This window comes from Solanum stenotomum, chromosome 9 (genome assembly GCF_019186545.1).
Source record: "Solanum stenotomum isolate F172 chromosome 9, ASM1918654v1, whole genome shotgun sequence".
Taxonomy (NCBI): Eukaryota; Viridiplantae; Streptophyta; class Magnoliopsida; order Solanales; family Solanaceae; genus Solanum; species Solanum stenotomum.
Window position 1 is genome coordinate 9,834,650 of NC_064290.1, and position 20,261 is coordinate 9,854,910.

General features: G+C 34.0%; 3 protein-coding genes and 1 non-coding gene across 4 annotated transcripts in view; 2 read left to right on the top strand and 2 right to left on the bottom strand.

Moving 5' to 3' along the window:
- The window catches only part of LOC125877046 (cytochrome b561 and DOMON domain-containing protein At5g47530-like), a 35,533-nt gene extending 29,648 nt beyond the window's left edge, over positions 1 to 5,885 (bottom strand). Inside the window, exon 1 of the mRNA XM_049558352.1 lies at positions 5,577 to 5,885. Within this exon, the coding sequence (XP_049414309.1) occupies positions 5,577 to 5,778 (202 nt within the window). The 5' untranslated portion in view covers positions 5,779 to 5,885. The remainder of the gene's footprint in view (positions 1 to 5,576) is intronic.
- A 6,687-nt stretch (positions 5,886 to 12,572) lies between these two features.
- Positions 12,573 to 13,917, top strand: LOC125877943 (cytochrome b561 and DOMON domain-containing protein At2g04850). The gene has a single exon (XM_049559235.1). It carries the CDS (start codon positions 12,626 to 12,628, stop codon positions 13,829 to 13,831), a length of 1,206 nt encoding a protein of 401 aa, XP_049415192.1. The 5' UTR covers positions 12,573 to 12,625; the 3' UTR covers positions 13,832 to 13,917.
- A 1,354-nt stretch (positions 13,918 to 15,271) lies between these two features.
- On the bottom strand, positions 15,272 to 15,352 carry TRNAL-CAG (transfer RNA leucine (anticodon CAG)). Its single transcript has one exon. It is a non-coding gene; the product is annotated as a tRNA-Leu (tRNA).
- Positions 15,353 to 16,992: 1,640 nt separating this feature from the next.
- Positions 16,993 to 19,125, top strand: LOC125876456 (uncharacterized). The gene has a single exon (XM_049557642.1). The coding sequence runs from the start codon at positions 17,750 to 17,752 to the stop codon at positions 18,956 to 18,958; it is 1,209 nt and encodes a 402-aa protein (XP_049413599.1). The 5' UTR covers positions 16,993 to 17,749; the 3' UTR covers positions 18,959 to 19,125.
- The last annotated feature ends 1,136 nt before the right edge of the window (positions 19,126 to 20,261 follow it).

Sequence of the window (20,261 nt, forward strand, 5' to 3'; positions counted from 1 at the left end):
CTTGAGAAGGAAAGGAGCAAATTATCAAAATGGTCATGATAATGAGGTAAGTGCTTTGAAAGAGCACTATGACATAACACTTCATAAAACATTGGCAAATGTTGAGGTACCTGAAAACGATGATAAATGACGAGATTTTAATAAGTTATGTCGTATTGGAATCGATATCAAAATGACCGTCGATGGTATCTTTGATATGAAGTAGCATTCAATGCTATAAATGGTTACGAGGATCTTAAATTTGAATCTGTCATATAGTGTTGACAGATAAATGATTGGCACTATTCAAGTATATTTTGTTTCACTTAGAAAAGTGATATTTTTTATCTTATAGTTCATGGATCAAAATATAATGTCAGTGTAGTACAAATGAATCATTGTGCAAAAGTATAACCGTAAGATATAAAGTGCGGTTTGTGCCTCGGGGCATAAAGTGTTTCGCAAAAATCCTGACATTATTAAATGGAGATATATTCTTCAATGGTGGATGCAATGAGACTTGTTTCAGTTTGGCAATAGATGAAATACTTGAATATGCATAATGAATGATTGTTATGTCTAACTAGATGATGAAGTTATATGAAAATCCTTGAAGGATTTAAAATGCCTTAAAGCAATTCCATTGAGTACCCAATGGTTTTGAGATTGCTTAACACAAAAAAAAATTAATCTTTTTGATCTCATGAAAATGATTTAAAATGTCATGTATAAGTGCAATTGGTGTACTTACAGATTGATGGTTATGCAAATGCTAGAAGATTATTTGATGTACATATAAAAAGTTATGTGAGGGGATTGTCATATTATCATTCAAGTTATGCCAAGAAACTAACAAAGAAAGTGACTCAACAAATAGAAAATGTGTGATTTTCTTTGAGAAGAAAAGACGAGCAACGTATAAAATTGAAATGATCAATCTCTGAGTTAGAAATGATTTGATTATGTAGATGCACAATATTTATTTGATTTGCCTAAAGCTCTATCGCAAATGAGCTATTTGTTTACATATGGAGGCATAACAATATCTTGGCATTCAAAGAAACAAACATTGGCAACCACTTCTTCAAATCATACAGAAATAATATTGATCTATGAAGTAAGTCGGGAATGTGTATGGTTAGAATCATGATCTATCATATTCATAAAATATGTGATTTTCCTTTGGCGAAGGATATTCTAACCACCATATACGAAAATAATATATAGCTCAATTGAAGGGAGGATATAATCAAAGGAGGTCAGACAAAGCATATTTCACCAAAAGTATTTTTCACACATGATCTTCAACAAAATGGTGAGATAGACGTTCAAAGACCTATTCAAGTGATATCTTGTAAACTTATTCACCAAGGATTGCCAACATCAATATTTGAGAAGTTGTGATATAAGATTGGAATGCATCGTCTCCGAGATATCAAGTAAAGTTTTTATCAGGGGGAGAAAAATACGCGTTGTACTCTTTTCCTTAACCATGGTTTTATCCCAATTGGGTTTTCCTGGTAAGGTTTTTAACGAGGCAACATTCAAAGCGTATTAAAAGATATGTGTACTCTTTTTCCTTCACTAGGATTTTTTTCCCACGGGATTTTTTTCTAGTAAGGTTTTAACGAGGCATATTATCTATGGACATCCAAGGGGGAGTGTTATAAAATAATATATTGTGGATGTCCACTACATCAAGAAGTTACTCCATACTTTCCTCCATTATGAAGATAACCATAACCTCCATAACCTCCACCTTTATAACCATTATTCTTGTAACCTTTCACTTCCATAACCTCCCCATTATATTCATGTTATTGTCATGTTTATGACTAACCTTTTGTATGCCTCTATGTTACACTATAAATAGAAGTATAAGGGTTCATATTGTAGAGGCTTGAAGATTTGGTGTACACTTGAAAGAAAGAAAGTTATCTCATATTGTTCCTCTTGTCTTATATTCTTCTTGTCTTTATCTTTATATTGTTCTTTTGTTCTTAAGTTTTACAACAAATCCTAAGTTATTACTTTAATAGCCTTATAGTCCCTAGTTTCACGATCTTGTAAGCTCAAGTAAGCTCTTTAAGACTAGATCGCTAAGAGAATGCTTAAGGAAAGACTTAGAGAATTTTGGAAGAAGGCTTTTGTATTGCTTTGGAGAATGCTTTACACTTGGATTCTTGGTTGGATGCCTTGCAAATGAGTGGCACCACCTATTTATACTAACTCCTAGGGACTAAAGTACAATTTTAAATTACTTCCGAAGTCCCTAAACTTATTTACACAAAAGCCCCTCTCTAGAATTCTCCACACACTCTAGAGAATTCCAAGGCTTTCTTGGAAACTATCTAAATTATTCTAGAGAATTCTAAGGAATTCTCTAGCCTTCTTGAATAATCTAAAGGATTCTAGAGTCTTCCGGAAACCTCTCCACAACTCTAGACCCTTCCGCCCCTATCCAGACGCAAAATTTAAATGTGATGTGATGGGACGTGACACTCTCCCCCACCTATTGATGCGATGACCGCGTCGCATTGCCGCTACATCGTCATCCGATCCTTGTGCGTGCGTGACCAATAGTCCATTGACTCGATTAAGGCCCTTGCGCAACGCCTTCAACATCTTTCATATCGTTTCTAGCTCGGTCTTCTGGCTCATCTGCTTCTTAGGATGTGCGCGCCTCGGCAGCTTCTTTGGCATCACATCATTGTTCCCTCTTGGAACCTTCTTCGAGTGTGGCGGCAGGGACCCTTTTGCACCATTGTCTTTCGAACTCACAATGGTGGTCGTATGCGTCGACTCCTTCTTCTTAGGGTTTTTCTCAAGCTGCATGGCCGTTAGGCGGACTTGTCCTTCCGTCTTCGGCACCTTGACCATGGGCACCATACATGATCCTCCTTGCTCCATGACTAGAAGTCGCTAGAGGTAAGGGTCGATCACTGCGTGGCACTGCTGGAAGAACTCCTGCCCAAGAATTATGTCAAAGAGATCTAAAGGAGCGACAGTGAAGTTGGCCTTACCTTGCCACTCGCCTAACGTGATGCTCACTCCATGCGCGACTCTATTCACAGGAGTCGGGGGTGCATTGACCGTCCTGAGTTGGGCGTTGCTTGAACTGTAACTCAGCCCCAACCTCGTTGCTGCCTTTTTGGTCATGAGATTGACCTCTGTACCCGTGTCGACCAAAGCACAAGCGGGTTTTCCATTGATCTTAAGGTCGACATACTGCGCGCCGTATCCTCTTGGCTTCTCTGGCTGCTTCGTGATGGCTCCGCATAGTCCTATCAAGCCCAACTACGTCGTCCATTCGCCTTGTCCTTGTTCCTGGGAGTCTTTCTCCTTCCGCTCTCGCAGGATGGCACCAAGGCTCTTCAGTTCAGGGCGCCTTGCATAACCATGCGGCCCGCCGCATATGTAGCAGCCCTCTTTGTTGGCAACCTCTAGTTTCCTCTCCGTGTTGCCATGATGTCCAGACTTTTTGCCATCGGACTTATAGGTGTCATGCTTCTTGGGATGTGGCCGTTGCTCCTCGCCTTTGCCACGATCTCCCCCACCATGGTCATGACTACCTCTCATGTCTTCTCTTCTGGCTCTGTCGGGCTTCTCCTGCTTGAAGTCTGTCAAAGCTTCGGCCTGTGTGATGGCTTCATCTATGGTCCTGACTTACCGATGTTCCAACTCCGTCCTGGCCCAATTTTGTAGCCCATACATGAAGTGGAACAACATATCATCATCCGTGAGGTTAGGAATTTGAAGTGTGAGGGTAGTGAACTCCTGCACATATGCGCGGATGCTACCCGTTTGCTTCAGCTCCCTAAACTTGCGCTTCGCCTCATAGATGACGTTGTTAGGGAAGAAGGCTTTCTTGAACTCCTCCCGGAATTGCTCCCAGGTGTTGATGGTGCACGTCCCCTTCCCTATCTCGGCCTCCTTGCGCCTCCACCATAGCATGGCCATCTCCGAAAGATACAACACAGCGGTGTTGATCTTACTCTCGTCGCTCTTCAGCCCGTTGCACTTGAAGTAATTCTCCAAATGCCAAAGGAAATTCTCCACCTCTTGCGCGTCACGGACGCCTTTGAACATAGGTGGCTTGGGAGCCTCGACCCTGGCCTCCCTATCTCGGTCAAGCGACGATGATCCTCCAACTGCCCCACCTTCCTTGAGTGCTTTCATCTCGGCCTTCATGGTCTCAATCGTGCTCAACGCCTCCATGAGCCGACACTCCAAGGAAGTGATAGCCTCCTTCATCTCAAACTCGGCCCGCTGACGTCCCTCCAACTTCTTACGGATGTTTTCGGTCTCTTCAAGGGTGAAGTCCTCAAGAGTCTTGAACTTGCCATCAGCCACGTTCAAACGCCGGCCTAATATCTCCACAGCCTGCCTTGCCACTTCAACCCTTGCGACCCATTCTTCTCCAGCGGTGACGTCAATAGGCTCCTCGCCACGTTCATCGTCACTTGCTTCGGTGGTCGAAGGTGGATGAGATGTTAGCGCCTCGCTTGGTGTAGGATCCAGCAGCAGTTCCTCATGACTCTTTTGGTGCTTCTTACCCTTTCGGGCCTTCTTTCCACCATCCGGATGGACGTTGGTGGTGCTAGCGGCATTTACGTCCCCTTCGGTTGCCATTCCCTTAGTGCAAACCTTCGCTCTAATACCACGTTGTCACGGACTTAGAGTCTTACTAAAGCTTCGTGCGGCACTTGACAACTTACTCACGAATCTTTCACGATCTTGTAAGCTCAAGTAAGCTCTTTAAGACTAGATCGCTAAGAGAATGCTTAAGGAAAGACTTAGAGAATTTTGGAAGAAGGCTTTTGTATTGCTTTGGAGAATGCTTTACACTTGGATTCTTGGTTGGATGCCTTGCAAATGAGTGGCACCACCTATTTATACTAACTTCTAGGGACTAAAGTACAATTTTAAATTACTTCCTAAGTCCCTAAACTTATTTACACAAAAGCCCCTCTCTAGAATTCTCCACACACTCTAGAGAATTCCAAGGCTTTCTTGGAAACTATCTAAATTATTCTAGAGCCTTCTTGAATAATCTAAAGGATTTTAGAGTCTTCCGGAAACCTCTCCACAACTCTAGACCCTTCCGCCCCTATCCAGACGCAAAATTTAAATGTGATGTGGGGGGACGTGACACTAGGCCCTTATTGTGGGTGAACATAAATAGAAAATAATTTGATAAAGCAAACATATGTTATGCATTTATTCGAAAAATTATAAACCATTTGCAAAATCAACACTTCCAAAAGACCTCAGATTATCACCAGACTGAGCATGAGCTGTTAAAACCTGACCAGAAACTCCACCATTTTGCCAAGCTTGACTAAAACTAGTCCTTCCAGCAGGAAGTTCCAAAGTTGCAAAAATAATAAACTCATTATTCGAATACTCAGCTCCAATTCTCGGAACATTGAAACTCAAAGCCCCCTCTGCTAACTGAGTACTATAACTAGAAACAGGGGAAGTGTAAGCATGAATTTCTCCACTAGAATTTCTAAATGCAACTAAACATTGTGAACCAATCATCATTGTTCCATCAATATTTAAACCCCAAGCTACCCAATCTGTATTTGGTACACCTCCATGTCTGTAAGCAAGATCAACTGTGTGGTTATTTGGATAGTAAGTCCAGTGAAGAACAGAGTTTAGTACAGGTAGAGGAATGCAAGTTGCAAAAATCTGGTTATTTCTGAATGCAAAAGATGAGCAGTTGTGATTCTGAGCATAAGTAGTAGAAAACAAGATTGATGTGAGTAACAAAGTTGTTAAAAGTTTATCCATTTTTTGTGCTCTGTTTTTTTTTTGTTCAGAAAAAACTCAAATTCAAGAACTTGGGTATGTACCAAAATGTTGTAAGAATTGGTTTTCTTGGGATTTGGGATGATTGAATCAAGAAAATTGAACTGTTTGTTGAAAATTTGGGGTGAAATGGCTTAGATTATATAGATTTTTGAAAGAGAAAGGGGGAATGAAGTTGATGACAAATTCGATGGAGTTAATTGACCGCTTCCTTTACGTGGAATTCTAGGGTATATAACAAGCAACAGCTTTATCTTTAATCAAAGAGTTTAAACTTTGAGTCTTTCACTTAGGAGCAATAAAAACTTCTTCGTTCTTAGTAGGAGTTAGACTTTGAGTTTTGAGAATGAAATCGGCCTACTTAAGAAAAATTTTATCATTAATTTTGTGATAAAATGATAAATATTACGCTATTCTTAATTAAAAGGTTCGAATTTGAATCTTTTTGAAAGAAATTGTGTTAATTAAGAAGGATTCTATCACCAATATTAAATTTTCTGACACGAATTAGATTTTGATCGACATGAAAATATCGAAGATCGAATAGAAATAAAAAATAATCTTAGTCATATACTTTGTGGAAACCAAAGTCTATTAGAAACACAAAGAAGAGTTCTAATGGAAGTAACTAGGAAGGTGTTTGATTTTTATTTTTTAAATACTATATTTATTGTTCTGTATTAAATTTAGAGATTGAATACTTTTCTACAAAATGACTAGGCTTGGGTGTTTAAACAAACCTTTGCTTTCAAACTTGGAAAAGTACTCTTGAATTTACTAATTTAAATAATTGTTATTAATGGATGTTATTTGGATACTTTGGTCATAAACTAACGTGTGTTGCACGTGTATTCTATGCTTAATAATATAAATATTTTTAAAGTTAAAAAAAAATTGAATGAAATTGTTACTTTCAAATCTACGGTAAATTATTAAAAAAAAGATCTATATTATTACATAGTTTATCCGTCCAATCAATGATTCTCTCCTGAAGTAACATTGCTTTATAATGTCCTTTGGTAGGGGTGTACAAAATCGAATCGAAAACCAAATCAAACCGCAAATTGAGTCAATCGAAAAAAAAAACCCGACTAGTGGTTTGGTTTGACTTGATTTGGTATTGGGGAAAAAAACCCGACTATATTTGGGTTGGTTTGGTTTTAACTAAAAAAAACCAATCCGAGACCAAACCAACCCGACATTATATATGTAGTTTTAAAATTTTATTTTATACATAAAAATATTTACTTTGATATAATTTTAAAATATTTCTTATACTATTTCATAGTTTTTATCTTTTGATATATTATTTCAAGTTTAAAACTTAGAATTTGGAATGGTCCAATAAATAAGATGTTGATAATTATAATAAAACTTAAATCAAAATCAAATTAATACTAATGCAAAAAGAAAATCAATTCAACACTAAGAATGACAATAATATTGAATATTTGTTCTTTAGTTTTACATTGGTTTAGACAATTAAAATACATAATCTAATTTTAATTTTCTTTAAATATTTAGTAATGTAACTAATACTTATTAAACTTATTTTAGCATGATTTAATACTTTTAAATTATGATCATTTTCATTATGACTTTGCAATATTTATTTTATATGAAGACTTCATTATTATTTATTATTGAATATTTTTGTGTCATCAGTACTAATCTCATATTTTGTGTTATTTTTTTAAGAAACACCTTAGATAATTGTATTTTGGTTGGACTAAAGAAATATTTGGAGCACAAGTTAATTATATGTTTGTATGCAAACTTTACCGAAGAAATCCAAAAATCTGAAAAAATCTGAGGTTTATTAGTTTGGTTTGATTTATAAATTTAAAAATTCGACACAATGGCTTGGTTTGGTATTTGAAAAACCCGAACCAAACCGAGGTCGAAAAATCCGAATTTTATTAGTTTGGTTTGGTTTATAAATTTAATTTTTTTGCACAAATGGTTTGGTTTGATATTTGAAAAACCCGAACCAACCCGGTCATGTACACCCTTATCCTTCGGGATGACTGTGCAGTTTACATCCCCTGTGTGGTTTACAGCGGCTGCGGGTTATCCTGAGATTCCAAAAAAAAAAAATTGCTTTATAATAAATATGGTAAAGCATGCAATTTTCACCTCATTGGAATGATAGTATCAAAAAGGCATGTCTAAGTTGAACATTTCCCATATCAAAACATGAGAATTATTAGCTATTTGAAGAGGCCCAAATAGCTACTCCACTATATATCTTTTAAAGGTCCATGCAACGTGGTCAATGAATTTATTAGGTAATGCTGTATATTTGTAACGACCAAATCAATAATGTTAATCTAAATAAACAATTTATACAAAGTGCTTGAGCTAATTTCATAAATAAACAATTACGTGTTTGAGCGAAACTACAATTTCTTACGTCTTAGTGGTAGTAATTAGCTAATTAATTCTTAAAATCAATTTATAATTCTCGTGATTTCTCCCGCCAAGCTCCATCCTCTTCAAGTTTATGGGAAACTACCTTACTAGACATACATGACATATATACTAATTCTATCCATACTTTTAAATAATTACGTATACTATCACTAATTAAGAGTTTTCTACCATATATATTGAGAAAGATACATTTAGATACATGTATTTTTGCTACCAACTAATATACTAAAATAGGAAGAGAGGCAAGCGAGATGGGGAGGGAGGAGAGCGAGATAGTCATGTATTCCGGATACATGCAAATCACACTAGATACATGTATATGTATATATGTAGTGTGATTGACATGTATCTAAGATACCAGATACATAGGAGAGTGGTGAGCGAAATGGGAGGGAGGCGAGGGAAATTTTTAATATATCTAAATACATGTGAATTTACTTTGATACAATGTATCTAGAAAACACTACACCTAATTTTGACCTCATGTATCCCGAGATACATGTATCTGGACGTATATGGATGCACCAAATTCTAGTAAGATTCATAATACTGCAAACTAGAATGTATCAATATAATTAGCTCCTAAACTAGTGAAATTATAATTGAATAATTCAAAATTAAACTACGGGCCAGCATAGCCGAAAGTGATATGGACTTCTATGTGGCCCAAAGTAATAGGGACTTCTATGTGGCCGATTAGTTATCATATGATCACTTCATGACCAAATACCGGAAAAAATTGGAAAAAATGGCACAACATTAATCTCTTTTTATTAATTGGCAATATCTAGCTCCTTTTTATTTTTATAACAAAAAGAAGGTTTTTTTAAATTAAAATTGGCATAATTTAGCCCACGTTATTCCATGGGAAGTTATTTATATTTAAATTAATTATTTTTAAGTTTGGTGGCAGCATGTGGGAGTAAATGACATAAATAGTCCCTTAACTATAGGAGTAGGTCTGAAATGGTCCCTGAACTATACACTTAACGGATTTAGTCCTTTAACTATTCAAAAATTTGTTAGCTTTGGTTCCTGAACTATACACTTACTGGTTTTAGTCCCTTGACTATAAATTTACCGATTTTAGTCCTTTAAGTATTCATAAACTTATCAAGTTTGGTCTTTGTCCATTTTTTTTAATACAAATAGCTTTGGTTTTTAATATGCACCATCCTAAACTTTGATAGTTTTTGTTCGAGAAACTTATTATGCTAATCAATGCGGATTTTATTTAATTTACTCAAATTTCTTTACGTAAAATAAAATGGATAGAATAATAAAATTGATCTATTTAAACAAAAAGTTTAAAAAATTGCAAATCTACCATTTTATAAATTACTATTTCTGAAAAATTAAACAAAATCCGTTCAATGAAATTGTTGGAGTACAAACTTTGGATTTAACGGATAATAACTTTTTTCTTTTTATAATAAAGTTTAACATATTCAAGTCATTAGTAACAATATGCTTCATTTTATCATCTGTTGAATAAAATTATGACTTATATTTTCTTTTCTCGTAAATTTTATTTTAAATCGTTGAGGTTAAGGTTCTTCGCGTAAGGTTAATTTGAAGAAAAAGTAACGGAGAGAGAACCAACAGAAAAAGTTGCTAAAGGATTAAATTTCTCGAGGCATAGATTCTGTTAATATAAACCTAAGCTATTTGTATTAAAAAATGGACAAGACTAAACTTGATAAGTTTTTGAATACTTAAAGGACCAAATAGGTAAGTTTATAGTTAAGGGACTAAAATCGATAAGTGTATAGTTAATAGATCAAAACTGACAAGTTTTTGAATAGTTGAAGGACTAAATCCATTAAGTATAGTTCAGGGACCATTTTAGACCTACTTCTATAGTTGAGGGACTACTTATGTCATTTTCTCCAGCATGTGGCAGTTTTATTGGGAAGTGGGTCTTTGTACCTTTTTTTCTCCTATTTGGGATCACCTCTAACCATTTTCAATGCTTTTAACTTTGCTCTATGTGCTTTCCAGTATGTCAAATCAAGTCCAAATTGTTGATGCATATCAGTAATTTTGTCTCTCGCATTGTATACAACTTTTGGATCATGATATTTGTATTGTATTTCTCTTTCAAGTATAGTTGAGGTAGCAACTCGTTGCGACATTAGTATATTCTTTACAGGATAAGTGTGTTCAACAATTAATCGTTTAACTTTGAATATTTTTGACTTGTGTAATGCTGAGCATTTTAATTTTCAAGTGCAATCCTCATTTACACACTGAAGGAAGAATCTGGAATGCATACAAAGTTTTAGTGAATGAATACACAGATATGTATACATGATTGTTCGTTCACGTGATAAAAACTCATTCATGTGATAAAAGATTATTCGATTCAGGGTTTAATTTTTTAGTGATGAATACACGAATATGTATATATTAACGCATTGTATACATGACTGTTCATTCACGTAATAAAAACTAGATCATTTGATAATAGATAAAATATGCAATCTCCCGAGCAGCCATGTCGTTATATTCAATTACATTCAAATTGTATGTGTTGGTGTTACCATGAGCTATTATTTGGGTATTGACTTCCCCATATTCTTCTCCATTAATTGAAAGTGTATGATGAATATCTATAGTTTTCAAGTTATGCACAATGGATAGTCTTTGAAGTTTCCTGAACCTTTCTTCAATTCGATGTATACTCGTAATCCCATAGTGTTTCATAACAACATCGGCATAGAATTGTCGTCAATTTTATAATGAAAATCAAATGAATTCAAGGAGGTATCGACATTTAGATGGCTTGAAATCAAGCGAGTGAATCTGTTGAAATCAATGTCTGTTGTAATAACCACCCTCTCCATAGAATAAATGTTATTTAATTATGGGCTATTTGTTGCTAATTTTCCATAACAGTTGTATATATATGTCATTTACTCCCCATGTTTAAGTTGTAGTCCGAGTTTAAATTTAGAAAAAATTATCTAATGTAACTTATTATACTCCATAATTATATTTTATAGTGACACTTTTAAATAATTATAAAATATAGTTATTTTTATATTTTCTAGCAGAATACATATATCTCAAAATTGTTGGCCCAATTTTTGTGTCATATGGTGTATATGCTATCAATTTTATACATGTATCAATGTATAAACATGTATATACATTGATACTCTATCTATACTCATACAGTGTATATGCTACATTTTGAAAGAGCGCACATATAGTTTATATGCTTCGTTTTGAAAGAAAAAAAAATATCGCTATTTTTTTGCAAAAAAGGAATGCCCTAATCTCGTTATTTATGGAAGATTTCCTTAAATTTTTGTAAGTTTACTCACTTCTGGAATAACTTATGTTCATTTGTGAAAAACCAACAAAAACATTTTTTCGCTTTTTATTCCAAGAAAATATAAATAGAATGAAATCTCAAAAAGGAAAAAGTGTTTATTTGACTAAGAAAATGTTCAAATTCATCCTTTAAAATTGTAAGTTTGCGAATCATCGATCTCTTCAAGATTATATACTTGATTTTGTTTACCTCATCATTTTGGTAAATTGTAATATGTGACTTTATGTTTTTGGCTGAATTTTCGTCCAATTTTTGGTTTACATACTTACATTATGGTTGGTTGGTACCAAACGCACCAATATGAGTAATATTGCTTTCTTGATTCAAATAAAAGACATACTATAAGAATAGTAGCTACCTTACTCCTTAGCATTATCATCATAACATATCATAGAGTGTGTGGGTCAGTTGTCCCTTCACTTTAAAGCTAAGTTATTTCCTATGTGCAATTTGTCACTATTCTATCCAAAAAAGGAGAGTCAAGATGGTAATTTTAAACTTAAACCTTCTTATTTCTATCCTTAATAGCATGTCTTATAATCATAATAATGTCATCACATGTATAAAACCATATATTCTAAAGAATTATTTGTATGTATCAAAAATATCTCTTTTCTTTGTATTCAGTAAAACTAGTGGCAGAGTCACCCTTGTTTAAGAAGTGTCAATTGACAACTTTTTGTTGAATTCAGCAAAAAAGTATGTTTATTTAGTATTATATATTGAATTTCCTAGCTACTTCGTGTGTTTACTACATTATATTTAGATTTTCTTCGGTAAAAATTCTGACTCTATCATTAATGGAAAATGAAAGGTATATATATAGTGCCCCCTAGGTATAATAATTAACTAAACCTATATTCAAAGTTGCATTGCTTCAAAGCTAAGCTCAAATTAGTAAAAGCTAATTCCCTCAATGATTCATTCAAGACTAGTGTACAACAAGCATGATAAGCAAACTCCAATTCTATACCTTTTCATCAAAAAGACCCCTCCTTTAATTCCCTATTATCCATCATAATTTTTCATCACACACTCCCAAAATTCTTCACCATCATGTTTCCCTTCTTTCTCATTTTCCTCTCTTTTTTTCCCTTCACAATAGTCTTTTCCTCCCATTCATGCACAACCTCAACATCTACTAAAACATTTGAAAAATGTATGCCACTCCCTTCACAAGATGCCTCAATTGCTTGGACATTCCATCCACATAATGCCACACTTGACATAGTCTTTTTTGGTTCATTTATATCTCCTTCTGGTTGGGTTGGCTTTGGTATTAACCCTAACTCCCCTGAAATGACAGGAACTCGCGCGTTAATCGCCTTTCCTGATCCAAATTCAGGCCAACTTGTTCTTCTACCTTACATAATTGATCCATCAGTCAAACTCCAAAAAAATCCACTTCTATCAAAACCTTTAGACATTCATTTACTAGCCTCTTCATCAACTTTATATGGTGGCAAAATGGCTACTATACATAATGGTGCTACAATTCAAATATATGCCACATTAAAACTTGTATCAAACAAGACCAAAAATGTACATTTTGTTTGGAACCGTGGCATTTATGTACAAGGTTATTCACCAACAATTCATCCAACTAACATAAATGATCTTTCTTCAATAGCCACAATTGATGTCCTTTCAGGTTCACAAGCAATATGTCACAACAATTTCTTAACACTAAAAAATGTACATGGTGTTATAAATTCAATTTCATGGGGTGTTATTCTACCTCTAGGCGCGGTCACGGCTCGTTACTTAAGGCATGTTGAGTCACTAGGGCCAACATGGTTTTATGTACATGCAGGGGTACAATTATCAGGAATTTTATTAGGTACTATTGGATTCGCGATAGGGATTCGATTAGGACAACTTTCACCAGGGAGAGTGTATGGATTACATCGAAACTTAGGTATCGCGACGTTTGTTTTGGGGATGTTACAAACATTGGCCTTGTTTTTTAGGCCTAAGACAACAAATAAGTTTAGGAAGTATTGGAAATCTTATCATCATTTTGTTGGTTATGGTTGTGTGGTATTAGGAGTTGTGAATGTTTTTCAAGGATTTGAAGTGATGGGGGAAGGAAGGTCTTATGTTAAATTGGTATATTGTTTGTGTTTGTCTACATTGATTGGTGTTTCTGTGGCATTAGAAGTGAATTCTTGGGTTGTGTTTTGTAGAAAAGCAAAGGAAGATAAGATGAGAAGAGAGGGACTGATTGGGAGTGGGAAATTTAGTGGATCAAGCCATGGTTGATTAATTGTTGTATCACATGTATCATCATGTATGTCATTATTTGTAATTTGATAGTTCAAAATATAATTTGAACTAAAATTTTGCAAGTTTATAGTGTAATTTTTATCATTGCTTGTCCCCTAAACAAGATTTTTATTGCATACTATAAATTGATATTGAAACTCAACTAAATATATGTATTTATGAATCTTTTTTGTGATTTAACACTATTGGGGTTTTAAAGGTATGCATAGAAAATGAAGGGTGTTATGACTTTTTCGAAGGATCGTGATCTTTTCGAAAGATTTTGTCTTTTCTAAATGGTTGTGACCTTTCTAAAAAGTTGAGTCTTTTCCAGAGGTTGTGACCTCTCTAATAAAGCACAATTAGCACATTTTCATACTACCATTAGTTGGTTGTAAATAGAGGGTTTTCTCTTATTTTTCTAAATCAAATTTCCTCATTCTTCTCCTTACATTTCTTACAAATAAAGTAGAGTTTGTGTGATTTGGTGTTGTCTTTTGAATTCGCTGAAATTATTGATGTTTGAGGTACCGCTACTTCTTTAATAGGTTATCCGTTTTATTTCGGGAGGAAATAATCTACAACCCCGAGTACAATGAGGGGATTAAATTCCTTAAGGACACACATTAAATTTTGTGGACTCAAATATTCTTTTTCTTTTCATTTTAATAGTTTTATGATTTACCATACTAAATACATGAAGTAACACTAACATTGTGGATGAATTAAGGATTGCCTATATGCTGGAGGACTTTATATCCTACAATTATTCATCAATTATATATGCCTAAACTTTACTTACAGGAAAATAAGGACTTCGTTTCCTAATTGCAGCCTATTTTCCCTCTTTTGGATGATGAGAGGGTTAAGGAAACCTAACTATGAATTTCTACAAATATCGGGATAGACAAAGGTCTAGGATAGTACCAGTGGCATAGCCACATGTAGTGAAGGTGGTCAGTCGAACACACCCTTCATCGAAAAATTATATCATACATACAAAAAATCATATGAAGTATAAGGTGTAACATTATTTTTTATTATGTATATATTAAATCTTGAACACCCTTAATGAAATTTTTAGTTTCGCCGGTAGTCATAGTACATTGTTGGAATTTGACCTATTCGAAATAAGTCTTCAATCAATTGAGTTGTTTTGTCTCTTTCATTTAGTGTTCATATCGAATCGAAATCACATATTGGTGAGTATCAAAGTTTGAAACTTTGGTGTATATAGTGTACCAGCTCTGAGAGTGACTTTTTAGCTAGTCAATCTCAGATCTTGTTCTCACTTTAATTCCATGGGCCCATTGGTGGCCCAAGGCTAAAAAGACACACTAAGAGAAAGGATATTCAAACTAATCTTTCATGGGCCCATTGGGTTGGCCCAATCCTAAAAAGACGCCACTAAGAGAAAAAATAAAAATAAAAAAAATATGTCAAGAATGGGATTCGAACCCATGCCCTTTCGGACCAGTACCTGAAACTGGCGCCTTAGACCAACTCGGCCATCTTGACATTTGTGTTTACTTTATTGATTTCTTTAATTAAATTATATTTCAATGGCTAAATCACATATTGGGACCATGAAATTTTTTTATTTTGTAGAAGTATTATTTAATAGATAAATTAATATTTATTAATTTAAAGAGTAATTTTAAGATTTAATAACGGTTAATTTTGATTATATGAAGTCTCACAAAATTTAAATGAACCTTCTTGTGAAAACAATATTTATTAATTTGAAGTCATGATTAATAATCTCGGTTATCGCAATAAAATGGATGTCAATTGCTTGTTAGATTACACGGGTGAAAATGATACATGTTTAGAAGAAACTGTGGATATCATCAGAGAAAACAATGTTCATGATATAATACCTTTGGAACCCAATTGCACATAAGGAAACTCTTATCGCGTCTACAACTCTTTACAATTTTTTGGTGCAGTTCAAGAAGACAACACTAAAATTTTTGAATATTAATTTATAATACTAATAGAACCATATATTTATAGAGAATTCTTCCGATAAAATATTAAGACCAAAGAAAAATATTATCTTAAAAAGTTTACTAATTTGCCAAATATTAATTTTTGAGGTTGTACCGGTATGTCACCTCTACATATAACCTCTCAAGATAACCACAAAATAGAAGTCATTAGAAATTTACATTTTTTTTCAAACACATTGAAAGTAGTAGTCAAATCGTCAAAAGTCAAGTCAAATTAAGGTTACGGTTCAAAGATTTCAATAATTGAATGTGTCCATTATTATTTCCAAAAAAAAAAGGTTCATTATTAAAAGGGAAAAGGACCTGATATATCCCTCAATTTTGTATTTGAAGTTGATATGCCTCTCGTTATAAAAGTGGCTTATATATATCATTAATGTTATACAAACGGTTCATATATACCCCTACCGTTACAAAATAAGCTCACATATACTCTTCATTTAATGGAAGTGAAAAAAATTAGTTTTAAATTTATATTTTTGACTTTTGATTTTTTTTTAAAATTATTTAGGGATATATATGATTTTTCTATTAAATTTCAAGGTATATTTTAATTTTTTCGGACATAAATTATTTTTTGACTTTTTGATTATTATTATTTGAGTTTCTTATTCTTATTTTATTTTTTCTTTCATTCCTTAATGTAAAGAAAAAAATTTAAAACTATTTTTTTTGTGGCTATATTATAATTTAAAACTATTTTTTCTGGATATATTGTAATTTAGTTTTTGTATTTTAAGAAAAAAATTGGGTCATCCATAATAAATTTTACAAGAACATTAGCAAAACTTAAATAAATTTGACCATCAAAATAATAAATCTAAATTAGTCATCGAAACAAAAAAAAAGTTAAAAAAAATATATATATGTTTGAGGAGGATTAAATATACTCATATGAGATTATATTTTTTTTTTAAATAATTAAAAAAATTAAACTAAAATTAATATTTTCACTTCTGTTAAAGAAAAATGTATATATAAATTATTTGTCTAACAGTAAAGATATATATGAGCCATTATAACGAGGATATATCATACTCTTTTCCATTATTAAAATCTACATTCTAATTATCACAACATTATTGTGTTATGTGTGTTGTATAAAAATGGCAGCTCCAGTCATATAATTGATGAATCCAATGATTTTCCTTTCAACAACTGAATTCTCTACAGTTTCAGACTTTCAGTTCAGACTTCAGAGTTTTAACTAGCCATTACTCCTCACCTAAATTATTAGACTCAAAGATTGACTTTTTATGCACAAAAAGCCCAAAAAGCAAGAAAAAGAAAAGATTTTTTTGGAGTATACTAATACCCCTTCCATATTTCTACTACTATAGTCTTTCTTTTCTCTCTCTGTGTCCTCACATTTTCTGCAATCTTCTAGATATTTGTGTATTATTGGTTCCCTTTTTCTTTTTCTTGAATTTTTGCTTTGAGTTCTTGAATATGGTGTCCAATTATAAAAGGGTAGTGGTTGCTTTTATTGGACTTTGTGCTGCTTGATTGATTGTTTAGTGTAGAATTTTACATTTTGGGGTTCTTGGGTTTGCTGTCTTTAGTCTTTTATGTTGGGGGCTCTAGAGAGTTTTGAGACAGCCACCCAAATATTTAATTCTTGATTTGGTCTGCTAATTGTGCTACAATTGTTGTTAAAAATTCAGTCTTTTTTTGACTTAAGCAGTGAATCTTGAAGTGTTGGAAGCTGTAACAAAGTTCAGCTATGGCTCTCTAGTAGGTAAGTATTTCAATTCCCCCCAAAAAAATCTAAGGTTTGTGCTATTGTTGTTTGGATTTCTTGAAATACTCTTCTTTTTTTTTTGTCATTTGAGAGTTTTAGGGAACAGTCAGTTTTTGTAACTTTGAGTAGCCAACTTTGATTTTGTGAGTTTTTTTAAAAATAATGGACTGTCATCAAGTAGTCAGTATGGAAGAATCAGAATCCCTTGTTGTTCATGACAAAACAAAAGCTGATTGTCAAGGGAAGGGTGGTGTGATTAGGAATGTAGAGGGGTTTATTGGGGTTCTTGATGTTCATGTGCATCAAGCAAGGGATATACATAACATATGTATATATCATAAACAAGATGTGTATGCTAAGGTTTCCTTAACTGGTAATCCTGAAGAAGCTGTTTCAACCGATACTATTAATGGTGGGGGGCAGAATCCGGTTTTCGATCAGAGTCTTCGACTTAATGTCAAGACTATTGAAACATCAGTGAGATGTGAGATATGGATGATGAGTAGGGTGAAGAATTATATGCAGGATCAGTTGTTGGGATTAACTTTAGTACCTCTTTGTGATATTCTTGCTGAGAATGGGAAGCTAGAACAAGAATTCACCTTGTCATCGAGTGATCTTTTCCATTCTCCGTCGGGTTTTGTGCAATTGACACTAACATATACTGGTGCAACCCCGGAAATCTTGGAAATTCCCATACCACGCCATTCTTTGGCTGCAGCAAATGGTGGTGAAATAGCTGAGAGTATTCCTTGTGAACTGGTTAAGATTGAATTCCCGGATCCCCAAATTGTGAAAGAAAATGAACGAATGGTTACCGAGTATTATGCAATTCCCTGCACTGAATTGGATGGTCAAAGCTCTGAGCATATAGACTCCAAGGAAAATGGTGAACACATCTCTTCTGAAAACGTTGAGATTACACCAGAAAGTGTGGCTGTTGAAGGTCAAGATGCCACTGAAATCAAGAAGTTAGAGACTCCCACCCTGAGTGCCTCTGCCAAAAGTCCTCCATCAAACTCAATCATCAAACAGACATCAAGCACTACCAAGGAGGAATCTGCACTGCCTCTGAATGATACTAAAGACGGTGCTAAAGAGGTTGATAGCACCTCGCCTGTTAGCACGTTTACGCTGCCAGTTGTCAACGTGAGCATTGTACCAGAGAAGCAGGTTGTGCAGCAAGACATAGTTGATATATATACTAAAAGTATGCAGCAATTCACGGAAGCTCTAGAAAAGATGAAACTTCCTCTGGACATTGAAAATGGAAATGACAAAACAGAGAACTCCAGTTCAAGTGAGAGACCACAGGCGCGCCCAAATGGCCAAAGCCCAAGAGTGTTTTATGGTAGTAGTGCCTTCTACTGAAAAGGTTGACAAAAGAAATCACTTGTATGTTTTTATCTACCTGAACTTACTTGCTTGTAGTTGAGCATAGAATGGAATGTTTTCAGTTTAATTAGGCTAATCAGGAAGATGTTTTCTATGAACTTTTCCTGTTGCTGTATTAGAAATGTTGTTAACTAATGTTATTTAACTTTTCTTGGTTCCTGTCAATTCACAATCCACTGTCTTTATTCATTTTCTAGCACTGAGTTCAACAAGTTATGAAACCTTTCATTTCCTAACACTTGAGTTCTAGACTTGGTGATAGCTTATTTCATGACCTGACTATAAAGGACAGTCCGGTTCACAAAGCATCTCACGTTAGCAGGGTCAGGGAAAGCGCCGCACCCTAAGGAGTGTGATGTAGACAGGCTACTCTAATGTTGGATCCTTCCACAGCTTGAACCGCGGAAAAGTGTCCTACTGTAGCTAAAAAATGTAGAAAATTTACCAAAGCAAGGGTGTTGGTGTACTCTTCTGTTGAAAATTCCAATTCAATGAAATATAAATAGATACAAATAACATGGCATATCTTATGACAGAATATATTAGCATGATTGGTACTGGTCTCTTAAACAATTGAATACCAAATGATTTAGTCATGGTGGAGTACTTTGCTTGACTATATTCTACTTATAAATTTGACATTTATGGCAAAAATTGTGTTCAGACCTTTCTAGTGCTATTATTAGTTTGATAGTATTGTAGCTTCTCAATGTGGGGTCTTTCCACTGTCCAACTTTATATGACCTACCTTAGCTTTTCACAAGTATAATGTTAGAATGAGGTAATAATAGTCAGACATAAATGATAAAACTATGTTTCAAAGGTATGAAAATATCACATGAAATTCAAGAAATTTTGAAGTTATTATACATGAATTTGCCATTTCCTTGATGTGTTAAATTTTCTTTCATTGAATTGTACATGAAAAACGAATCAAGCAAGAAAAGCAAAAAAGAACCCGCTTTCTCGAATTTAACTCTCTGCCTATGCAAATGTCTCAAAACATGGCTTATACAGTCAAAAACTCTATTTAATGACGTTAAAGATTAGTCAAACTAACTCCCAGAAAGCAAAAAAAAAGGTCTTATAAATTGAGACGATGGAGTAACATAACATCAAAAACCCAGAAAAAACTTGGTTATCATAGTGAAATGTTGTTATAGAGAGGTTTAAGTATCACTATGAAGAGCGATATAAGGTTTATAACTACTGTGAAAACAGGTAACTATGACAAATCCTTTGAATACTGAATTTGCTAGAACATCTCTACTTAGGCATA